Genomic DNA, 12,239 nt, shown 5'->3' on the forward strand with positions numbered 1-12,239 from the left:
GCCTACATATTAATCACAAGTGCAGATGTCTGCGTTTATGTTCAAAGATGTCTTCTATAATGGCCCTTCACACACTCTCCTTATTGTGCCGGCAGTAATATCTGTATTTTCTGCTATATTTTCTGCTGTATTTTCTGCTGTATTTTCTGCTTTGCTAAAGACTGAAAATCTGAGCGAATTCCACCTCGTTTTCTCGGCCTTTACCTGCTGTTTCATGCCGATAAACACTCGCCTTTCATGAAATTTAAAGATATGAAATTGTATAAAAACCTGTTCAGGTATGGGAATACTTTTTTCTTAATAATGTGGAGCGATCTCTCAAGGGAATAGATCAACAGCGCAGGCTTTAATGTAGCCCGCTTTTAATTAAGACGTATTTCAATGAATATGAATTCACATAGCCTAATAATAATAATAATAATAATAATAATAATGATAATGCGGGATATAATCCTATCCGAGGTTTATATAATTTTAACCGGGAATTAATTACCTAGGGATTCAGAAATTATTGCCCCTTTTTTTTAATCTATCTTACTCACTTTTTTGGATTTGTTTTTTTTTTGTTGTTTTTTTTAGCTTTATTGTGACTAGAACATACAGTAATTCTCCTTACATTATGGTTGGAGGCCAATACTATTTTGAAATGGTGAAAAAACATTATAAAATAAGAATAAAAAACATGATTGCATGTGGCATGTTGCAATGATCTTTGGCCTTCACAAATAGATATAATAATAAAACAATAATGTTGATCATGTTTCACACGTTGCAAGTTGCAGGCTATTGGCTGCATAGATAATGAAGGAATTTCATATTTCATAAACACACAAAAAGAATACAGGAGGAAGGCAGTTGAAAATAAAGCTATTTTATTGTCAATGCATTCAACATGATTAGATAAACTATCAAGTAGTAAATTTCCGCAAAAGGAAGAAACACTGAAACTATTCCCCACTGACACAAAATATTACACTTTGTATTTCAAATAAAACAAGTTATTTACATTGTAATGTATAGACTGCATCTTAAATCAATATTATTTAATATTACATGCACTCTGAAATATAGTCTGACATAATATTCCCAATTTGTGTCCATATTCATTGTAGACATGAAAAACTTGCTGCGTTGTAAACCATGAAGTGTGACTACATTTGTATTTCTTCTCTATATTTGCATTTATATGATATAAAATACAACTTACTGTACATTTACACATATTTAAATCTTCCCTTATTTTCAAACTTTAAGTGCTTCATAAATAGATTCAATTTTTGAAGTCAAAACGCATTTGCATACACCCAAAACATGACATTTTGTATAGGGGAGAAAAAGTAACAGACCAAAAAGGAAATACAAGAGCATCGTCCATGATGGTGAAAGTGAAAACAAGTGCACAGGGTGTTTTGTTTTTTTAAGTGACCCATCTCCAGTCGGAGCGGTTATATCCACATCTGAGCCGGACGGCTTCAAAGTCCCTCCCTGGTAAAAAGTCCCTCCCTGTTGGTCTTTAGAAGTCAGTTATGGGAGGTCATGTGACGCGACAGGTGATGCCGCTCCCGGAATGACTCGTTGCAAATGGGGCACTTGAGTTTCTCCTCGCGCCGCCGCTTCACCAGGGGCTCCATGGCGTACTCCTTTTTGTGGTGGGATCGCATGTGGTAAACCAAGTCCGAGGTCATGCGGAAGGAGGCGTTGCACTTGGCGCACCAGTTCTGCGCCGGCAGACAGAGGGAGGTGAAGGAGGGCGGGAGGAGGGTGAGCGCCGACGGCATCTGGAGCTGGATAGGTCCAGAGCTCTTGGGCCAGAAGGCGGTGGCGTAGACGAAGGGGCTCTGCTTGGCCATGCCGCCCGGCACGGGGCAGTTGGCGCCCAGCTCGGCCCCCTGCAGCTTGGCGGCCAGGTGGTCGGCCTGGTACAGTCTGCTGGAGGAGATGGTGTCGCCCACCGCTGGGTGGCAGTCCAGCAGCTTGGGCGGCATCACCAGCGGCGAGATCTGGGAGAAGGAGGAGCGCGACGGCTGGCTGAAGGCGCTCTTCCTCTCTCCGCTCCCGCCGCCCTGCTGGCCCACGGAGGTGAAGGCGCTCCCCATGGGCGAGGTCTGCGGCGGCTGGGTCTCCGACAGCACCTGCCTGATGTTCAGGTGCTTCTCCGAAGGATTGCTGCTGGGACGCCCGCCGTCCTTGTTTTCAGAGTTGGAGCTCTGCAGGTTTTTGGTGCCGCCGTGCTGCTTGAGGCTCTGCGCTGACTTCTTGACCTCGGTGAAGGCGCTGCGCTTGGCCTCGACGTGTTCTGTGGGGCCCGGCGGGGAGAAAGCCCTGTGGTTCTCCTCCAGACCGTACGCTCCTCGGTAGTTCTGCGCCGAAGTGGCTAGCTCATCTTTCGACTTGGACTGGGGAAGGCCGGGCGCTCGGCACTCCCTGTCCTCCATTTCTGAGAACTTCCTCTTGCCCGAACTCTCGCTGCGGATCTCGGCCTCCTTGTCGCTGGGCGGACTGGTCCGGTTGTTCTCTAGATCCCTGGCCAGGTTGTGAAAGTCCGTGGAGGGTTTGCTGCTGTCCTGCGGGGCGACAAAGCCCTCGGAGCGGCCCAGCTTGGGGCTGGACCGGGTCGGGGTCGCGTTCGAACGCTCGGTGCCGCTCTCCTTGCCGGGCTCCTCGTCGGCCCCCGTGATGCTCTGCAGTCTCTTGGTGCAGCGGAACCGAAGATGGGCCAGGAACGGGAACTCAAACTGGAACCGCTGGCTGCAGTCGGGACACGAGTGGGGGGACGAACCTGGGGAGGGGAGGGACAAAAATGAGTTCAGTCACCAGGAAAATCTGCACAATCTCAGAAAAAACAATCCTACTGCAGTGTGGTGTTTAATAATCATGCAAGGATTGTTGGCTTTGTATTGCGCACTGAATTCAAATTCAGATATTTTCAGGGATTGCCCAAAAAACAATGTCTCAGTGCAAATTTGTGCTTTGAGCGTGATTATATTAATATATAAATATGCAATGCAGCAGGAGATTACATCCTAAATTTACCAATGATGAAAACTCAATAATTCCAGTATGAGCATGTAATTCCAAAGAGGCTGCAGCGGCAAAATTAATGTGATTGTGAACTGAAAAAAAAAAAGCCACGGTGTAATGATGATTTGATTATTTTGGAGGCCAAAAGGAGTTGACTGGGCTACGACGAAGCCTCCTGCCCGGCTAATATTGCACGTTCCGGTCGGGATTGGTTTCCTCACCCTTGCTTTTGGCCGGCGCTCTGCTGGAGCTGAGCAGCAGCAGGTCGATCAGGTCCTTGCCGTACCAGACCAGCAGCTCCTCGTCCTTCTCGATCCTGCGGAGCGAGCGGTAGAAGAGCTGGCCGTTCTTCACGTAGGCCTCCAGGTTCTGCTCCTCCTTGTCCCGGGCCGACTGGACCAGCCGCAGCCACATCAAGCCCTCTGAGGTGCTGTTGGCTGCTGAAGTGTCCACCTGTGCAGCACACACACACACACACACAACACACACACATGCCGTTAGATCACAGGCAGCAGAAATATGGTGCTGCCTCATTCATATTGTCATGCACACTGCAAAAAATGTCATTCAGGCTCATATTCAGCCTTCAAATCTTATTTTTCTTAAAACAACTAAAAATTCTGCCAGTGTTCTGCAGTTTTCAGTTGTTTCATTTTTTTGTCTTGAAACAAGTCTCAGTATGTTGAAACAGGCAGCATGAGGCAAATCACTCCACTAGTATCAAGAAAATTAAGCTTGATTCAAGAAACCTTTTGTTGATTTGCATTGGAAACAAATGACAATATCATATTTTTTCATTTGTTTTAGGAAAAACAAGATTTTAAAACTCAAAACAGGATTAAATGACTTGTTCAGAGGGACAGTGTTGCAGTCTAAAGGCTATAACCTTATGCTTTATGTCTGTAGGTCAGTCAAACTGAAAACATCTAAGAACATGGGGAATTTGTCTTATGGCTGCCTGTGTAGGCCCAAATAATTTTTTTTTTTTAATATATGGATATATGGATTCCATGCTTGAGTAGAAACAGGCCTTTGCAATAATTACCTGCATTTTAAAGGGAATAGCAGGCAATAAATTGGGATTTTTGGTCGGCCTGTGTAGAGTTTAACTGAAAAATACTTGTAGCTAATATTTGCATTAAGAAAAAATGCTAATGAAAATCACTAGGATCTTTATTAGGAAAAATAAGTAGAAAACTGGAAAAATTACGATGGTCTGTAATAAGAAAAGAAAAACAATACTGGGTGTGCATTAGAAAAACAGACAATTAGAAAAATGACTGTTGTCTGTATCAAAAAATATAGAACATTTGGAAAAAAATAGCCTACTATAGGATCTGTATTAAGAAAAAATAGATAAGTAAAAAAAAACAACAACACTCACCCTGAATATATAAGGCGCTGTCCGCTTGTCGGTGGATTTCAGGGCGATGAAGGCGATGCTGTCGTACAGCGACGTGTGGCTCAACACACACGGGCCGAAAATGGCGTTTTCTGGGATGTCACATGTTGTGTAGACGCTGGTAAAAATATCCGTCAGACACTGCTGGACCGCTTTGGCGTCCCCGTCCCAAACCAACTTCTGAGAGCTGGACTCCTCCATGACTGACTGCAGACAGACAGAGAAGAACAGATACAGGGTCAGTAAATAAAAAAGAGGATGAACTGCAGTAGCCTATATATGAGCTCCAGTCGGTGATTATTAGCTATGAGGAAAACAAACATTCACATAAATACAAATCAATTCTATTTCATCAAAGCATTCATTTATGCCTTTTGAATCCGATTTATCCTCTGAATTTATTTCCTACAGATTTCTGTCATCATAAAAAGGAGATAAACTCTATTCCGCAAATAAATAAAAATAAAATCTGGGTAACCTGGTTGTTCGGAGGGTTTACCCTCCACTGTCCCGGGTGTTGATGGGAAATAAATCTCTTCCTAGACAGATTGGCTAAACCAGCTGTCAAGGGCGTCGTTTGGGGGCCCTTCTTTTTTTTTTTTTTTTTTTTTTTTTTGGCCAGGCTTTCTAATTAATTCAAACCCCATAATAAGTTCATGATGGCATCACCTTCAGCATATTGATGCTATGGTTGCCTAATTTAATCAATTATGTAAGAGTAAAAAAAAAAAAGTTAAAATCATATTTGAACGCCATAATAATAATGCACAACATCGCTTTTATTATAATTATTGATATTATTATTAATAATATTAGGCCTATTATTAAGCCTATTATTATTATTATTATTATTATTGTTGTTATTAATGTTATATCTTAGGCTAACAGGTTACAATTAGCTTGATCTATTACATACTTGATAACGAGGATATTATCAGGATCAACACACAACGTCAATTTCGACCAATTATACAAAATATATATATATATATTTTTTGGGAGATTTATTTGGCGTTAATTACGATAGACCTGTACTACTCTATTTAGCTACATTATGATTATTATTGTTATTATTATTAATATTGTTATTATTATTATCATCATTGTTAGGCCTCCATGTTCTCCTCCCACCCTGTATAAAGCCAATATTCAAGTATTTGTTTTGATTCGCCTGGCCTCCCAAACGAAAAATCCCTATAATATTCATATAATATTCCTATAATATTCCTATAGCAATTTAAAGTGTCTGTGGTACTAAATAGTGAGTTTACAGTGACGTTATCGTCGGCTACTTCGTGGTATTTTTTTTTTTTTTACTGCTATGGTGTCAATATAGCCTAATATTCCTATAATATTCCTATAGGGATTTACAGGTTTGGTGTGATATTTGTATAATATCTGTATTATAGGATTACTGCAGGTTATTTCTGCTCCGGTCCTTGTGAAAATAGAAATAAAGTCAGAAATAAAGAGCTGAGTGGGAGCCGGTGAGGGCCGTGTCAGATGGAGAGAGCATGTCCAATGGGTTTCAAGTGGACTGTCAAAGTCAGTGATTTCATGTCAGCCAACCTTTCTCTCCTTTCTACAAGCGGCAGCGTATGTCGCCTCATTACCATAATCCACCACTTTCCCCTCTGAGACTGTAATTAAGGCAGCACGACCAGTTAATTATTTCTTTTTTCCCTTTCTAACCTCTGAATGTGTGTTTAGACTCTCTCTCTCTCTCTCCCTCTCTCTCTCTCTCTCTCTCTCTCTCTCTCTCTCTCTCTCTCTCTCATTCACTGCCGTCCTGCAGCAGATATGAGCCGCACCTGACTCACTTGTTCAAACTGAAATTACAGGCCGTCAAAACAAAACAACACGACACCTTCCGCTTTCAACGCCATTTCTGCAAAGCTCAGACTGCGGACTGATGCCCGAGAGAGCCGATGAGTGGAAACTGGTGGAGCCGAAGTCTAAACTGAATAAATAACCCAAAATATTAATATCCCTGGGTCTGCAGCGGGATAGATTACTGTTGCACTAAATCATTTCGACACTGAACATGATAAAACAACAGATGATAACTCTAGCAACGCTTCACTGGCCTACAGAAGCCTACAAAACACTTCAGGTTGCCTATTATTATTTCTAGCCACTGCGCGAATTATTATGATGCATATTTTAGATTGAATTCTCCTTAATATTAGATAGGGAATAATATGGGCTAAAATAAATCATCGCCGAACAAATGCAACCACTCCCAGGCGTGCCATGGTGCGGGATAAGCTATCTCCTGTAAAATAAAAATATAAATAAAATAAAAATAAAGAAATCCACAGTTTGATCAAAAGTTAGTTTTCTTCTGCGCAAAATCAGGAAGCGACGAGGCGTTTGCGCATCTCAACAAATCACTTAACTATCTAAAAAATAGACCAATATTAACAACAATAATAATAGCCTAATAACAATGAAAACGTCCAGCTGGGCAAAAGCAATTTTTCTCTCGATCCCTGATATCGGCTGTTGTGTTGTGACTATACTGTATATAGAAAAAGAAAAAGAAGGGTTCTCCAAAGGTTCTGTGGTTTGGTGCTGCTTCCACCTTCTGATTTGTTCAAATAAAACAATGGAAAAATCAGAAGTAAGAGCTAAGCTAGCCGGTTCTTTAAAAGTAACTTTAATTCAGCTGATTTGGAGCATGCATTACCTTCCTAAACGGCTCCACAGCAGCATAAAGCTCCTCTGTAGAACCATCTGCACATGCTGCTGTATGGAGAACCTTTCCAAAAGGGTTCTTTAGCGCACCAAAAGGGGCTTTCTGCTGTGCTACAAGCCTAAAGAACCATTTTCTGGTTCTATACTGAACCCCTTTTTGTTCAGAGTGTAGAAAGGTCGCTCTCTCTCACAGGGAAAAACCACACAAAAGGTCCGATGAATATGCATCCCGGTCAGGCTCAAATAAGAGAGAGGGAGAGAGAGAGAGAGAGAGAGAGGGAGAGGAAAAGAGCGGAATGTATGCATATCCATAAACTGGAGGAAAGCGAAACCCCCATTCAACCCGCAGCCCACTGCGGGTGGGGGTGCGGGGGGTGTGGGGGGGGTTCACCCGTCTCCTAAAGCCGTGCCAGGCTAAAACTGTCCTAAATCAGCGCTTTGACTGAATTGCGGGTTTTGTCCGCCGCGCTGAAACATCTGCGGGTTTCTCTGCGCTCCTTTCAGCGCCTGCAGGATGCCGCTCTGCCGCTCTGCCGCGCAACACAAACACACAAATCCCTCTTTCCCCTTCCATCTCCTATAAACTAAATGTAAACCACAAGGCTGCGTTTCACAAACCTACCTTTCCGTCGATGAGGAACAATAATCCACAAACTGCGACCGATGCCGGGAATCACTGCGTCGCCCCCCCCAAAAAAAACCAGAAAAGCGGGGATGAGGTGACGGTGATGGAGGTGGTGATGTGATGGTGATGCGCTCCCGGGTTTGTCCGTAGTGTCAGTACATTTCCCCCCCAGTGTGGTGAAAGTGACAGTGCTGCTGCAGATATACTGAGAGTGACCGAGCGGGGTGGAGAGAGCTAGACGGATAAAGGGAGAGAGAGAGAGAGAGAGAGAGAGAGGGAGAGAGAGGGAGAGAGAGAGAGAGAGAGAGGCGTGCAGATGGGGCCCGATGCTCTGGCTGACTGGCACACCGACACACACTTTTTGTTTGCGGCACATAATCTACCCAATGAGGCGTGTCACTCTCCGTCTCCTCCCTTTAACTCTTCACTGGCCGACTGTCATTTGATGCGATTTATGGACGTGCAGACGGCGAGAGTCCCCCCTTTTTTTATTATTATTATTATTTTTTTATTATCATCATAATAGTTGATGGTTGTATTAGAATAAAGTGGCATAAATAAAAGGATTTAAGTGTAATTCTAAGAATGACAACAAAAAAAATAGTAATAATAATAATTTTAAAGGATTGATTTGATTTATTTAAACATATTATTATTATTATTATTATTATTATTATTATTATTATTATTATTATTACCCTTTTCTGATTCTATAGTCCACATGAAACCTCACTTTAAAGGCTTCAACATGAAACCTGACCTGATTTTACGCACAGTGCCATCCAGGTGTTTGAAGTGTGTTTAACCTGAACCGGCTCGCTGCTGGTTTTCCTCCAGCCTCTGAAGCGCTTCTTGTGTTTTTCTTGTTTCTCTCTCAGTTTCCACCGGCAGGGATTTGGACCGGGACGCGCTTGGACAGCTGCCCCGGCCGGAGCAGCACCGGGGCGGCCGAGCTGCCGCCGCCTCTCCGCCGTGCCAGCAGGCTCCGCGCGGCCAGAGCGGGTGAGCATACCGGGGATTTGCACCGCGGAGCGCGTGCTGCTGGCTCTCTGTACTGTGTGCTGGCTCATTTAGGGGGCGCCAGTGTATAATTTGCATTGTGTGAACGGTTGATTTTTGATGGAAAGGAGAGAGAACTTCAGGTCAGGTGCAGCCAAACACTCATGTTTATCTTTATATTTTTAAAACCTTTATCTTCTCAAAGTGTCATTTCAACAGTGTAATTTAATAAAACAAACTCTTAAATCCTTAATTAAACATATAGATGTGAGTCAATTTCAACTTACATTTGCTATCAGCTTCTGAACTTATGAGTTCATGACCTGGCACTTAAAATCACGAGCTGAAAGAAAATCTTACCAAGCATTCACCAAACTGATCATATTAAAGCTGAATAAGAAACACTGTTAGCTTGTTAGCAGACTTCCCAGCATGCATTGCATCTGAGTTAACTCTCCAGAAACCATTCATCCTTCTTGTTTGAATAAAGTTACAGGATAGAGACTTGTAATCTATGTATGTTAGATGAATCAGAGGTCTGTTTCTGTTTCCCTAACCCCAATACGTCACATCATTGAATTCCTACAAGGTGTAGCAGCCATTATGTTACACATGGCAAGTAGTGACCAGGAAGTAGGATAGGATAGCACTTTATTGATCCCAGAGATGAAATTGCAGCATTACAGCAGCCATGACATATATGACAATACACTACTGAATAATAAGCAATCTACATAAGAGTAATACAATTAAAAATATAAAGGCAAAAAAAAAAAAAAAAGAACACAAGAATCCAAAAACAGGTCCAGAAAGTGTATTAGTGCAGATTTAGCTGCACTAACACACATTCTGAATAAACTGTGAAATTCCTTTGTGACACATGAACAACCGACAGTAGAAGAGAAAGAAAGAATAAAAATCAATAGAATTCACTTCATCAGTTGGTGGCTTCAACTGGTAAACACTTGTCAACATGACTGGACATTTGCTGCTTGGGTGAGTTTTACTACATCAGAACAACTGATGAACTTTGATCAAACTGTTCACTATGATTTCAGTCAACTTGCAGTTTTTTCATGAGGCAGCAAAGACACTTGTGTTTTTAAGATGAAGTGCCTTCATGTGTTTTTGGAGTGAAAATTTTGTCACCATTTTGAAAATTGTCACCAATTTGTCACCAAGTAGAAGGAGAGGAGGAGAGGAGAGTTTGGGCTTCTGTATTTAACTGGAGCCACACAGTTCAAAGGTTAATCACCAGAAAGGATTAAATTAAAAGAGTAATTTTTTTTAAATGATCTAGGTCAAAGGTCAGAGGTCAGAGGTCAGGGTCTGGAGCTGGTAGGGATTCAGTGTCTTGCTCAAAGACACTTCAGCAGAGCGGACGCTTGGTTTGAACCCGGGTTCGTCCTTTACTTAAGTAAAAGTAGCAAAACCATAATGGAAAAATACTTCATTAAAAGTAAAAGTTCTGCATTCAAATGTCAACTTCAGTAAAAGTATAGACGTATTAGCAGTAAAATGTACTTAAGTATCTAAAATAAAAGTCCTCATTCTTTCAGAGTGTTAAATTATTGAAGCATTAACCTGTAAGAAGTATTTTAATGTTGTCGGTCTAACTGCTCCATATACTGTTGGGGAGTTTAAACTCTAACAATGCAACATATTTTATGAGCTTATCGTATGTTTTGCATGTAAAACCTTATTCTGCAAAGTAACTAGTAACTCCAGCTGGCAGATAAATGTAGAGGAGGAAAAAGTACAAGATTTCCCTCTGAAATGTAGAAAGTCTCACAGAATGGAAATACTCTTGTAAAGGTGTTTTCAGCCACATGCAGCTCTACTGGGTTGTGATGATTTGCTGAAGGCTGTAAGTCACCTGATCCTCCTGGTGAAGCAGGTGGCAGCAGCATCAAACTAATGGCACCGAACCTGAACTCAACATTTGTTTCTAGGTGAGCAGGAAGCAGGTCAGAGGACGGATTTACATGCTGCAGGAGTGTGTGTGTGGGGTTCTGAGGTGGAGAGTGGTTTAGATGTTGTGCTTCTCAACCTTTCTGCCTCACAAACCACAAAAACAAACTGATTCCTGCTCATGAACCTCTGTTGCAGTGGGAAATGATGAACTTTGCTTTTAATTTTCCCTTTTCGGGCTATTTTACGTATTAAATTATCATAAGAAGTGTCGAGGCTGCAAATATTCAGCATTTCACAAGCAAAATACATTCATCACAAACGCTCAAAATAAACAAAAATATAAATATGTACATTAGAAACATATTTTTGCCACATTTCAAAAATCTTCTTGTCACCCTGGTTTAGATTCCCAAGTGCTGTAGTGTAGTGTGGGTTAAACTGTGGTATATCGTATATTGGTGTAATATATTCTGTCTGTAAGAAAGGATGCAGGTATTGTGCAGAAGACAGTGTAAATGCTGCATGATGGTCATTGTGTTTTTTTTGTTATGATTGTTTCTCCTCTACAGCTGCTGCAGTGTGACTGTGAATGTGAACTGAAAAAGACGATATTCTAACAGTAACAGGACACATAAAACGCTGATTAGCAGAAACGCTTGATAGCTACCAGCAGTATTGTGTAAAGTAAAATCTGAATATGAATTTTACCTTTTCTTTTTCTACATTTTTACCTTCTTGGTGAGTTGAAACTGATGGGCCTTTTTATGTGATTTAGTTGTATTTTGTGTTTTGTTGCTTTCATGTTTGCCTTTAGTGAGCAGGTCCGCCTTGAAAAAGAGATTCTTCACCTCAGTCACTACCTGCTTAAAAAAACGGTGGACAATTTGGAAATGGCCTCAGATAAAAACATGGAACCGCTTTCAGAGTTTGGTCATCAAAGGCAAACGTGAAGGAAACAAATGCAAAATACAGTTAAAATCACATAAAAAGTTAAGTAGAACATCAAAACAAAGATGGCTCCTTATTGAATCTGCTTATCCTTCATCATCAGTTTCAACTCACCAAGAACTGGGATTATAGGAACCTGTTCAGTTCAGGTCTTATATTGTCCCACAAGGGGAAATTCATTTTTGCAGAAAGGCACAATAAAAACAATTAGAACACAATGTCATGTAGTACAGTACAGATACAAACGATTCCATTCAATAAGAGTCCTTAAAACAAAATAAAGTGCTCAAGTGTGCAAAAATGCAGAAGTAGAAAGTGCAGCTGTTTACATTGTGTGCAAATTAAGCATATTTATTGCACATGGGATAAAGGAAAAATTTGATCTATTTCCATACAAAGAAACTAATGAGAAGGTTAAGACTGACTCTATAAAAGGTGAAGAAGGTGAAAAGGTAAAAAAAGAAAAGGTAAAATGAGGAAAAGCATGGAACCACATTCAGATTTTACTTTCTGCTTATCAGCCTTTTGCTACTGTTGCATATCATGGAAGCAGGTAAATACAAGTGAAGTACATAAGTGATGAAGCATGCTGTCAGTGCACCAAAAATTGTTGAAGAGGCATAAATTGAACAC

At 41.3% G+C, this 12,239-nt stretch overlaps 1 protein-coding gene across 1 annotated transcript; it reads right to left on the minus strand.

Annotated features, from left to right (window-relative positions):
- Positions 1-1,520: 1,520 nt before the first annotated feature.
- On the minus strand, positions 1,521-4,624 carry prdm8b (PR domain containing 8b). The gene is made up of 3 exons (XM_071923852.2): positions 4,406-4,624; positions 3,243-3,474; positions 1,521-2,779 (listed from the first exon to the last, which is right to left on the minus strand). The coding sequence occupies exons 1-3, from the start codon at positions 4,622-4,624 to the stop codon at positions 1,521-1,523; spliced, it is 1,710 nt and encodes a 569-aa protein (XP_071779953.1).
- Between the last annotated feature and the right edge of the window lie 7,615 nt (positions 4,625-12,239).

This window comes from Centroberyx gerrardi, chromosome 8, assembly GCF_048128805.1.
Source record: "Centroberyx gerrardi isolate f3 chromosome 8, fCenGer3.hap1.cur.20231027, whole genome shotgun sequence".
NCBI classification, from domain to species: Eukaryota; Metazoa; Chordata; class Actinopteri; order Beryciformes; family Berycidae; genus Centroberyx; species Centroberyx gerrardi.

Coding starts and splice junctions, on each gene's coding strand:
- prdm8b (XM_071923852.2), bottom strand. CDS start 4,624: ATGGAGGAGTCCAGCTCTCAGAAGTTGGTTTGGGACGGGGACGCCAAA. Junction 3,475..4,405: donor CAGCGCCTTATATATTCAGG/GTGAGTGTTGTT, acceptor TGTGCTGCACAG/GTGGACACTTCAGCAGCCAA. Junction 2,780..3,242: donor AGCGCCGGCCAAAAGCAAGG/GTGAGGAAACCA, acceptor TCCCCTCCCCAG/GTTCGTCCCCCCACTCGTGT.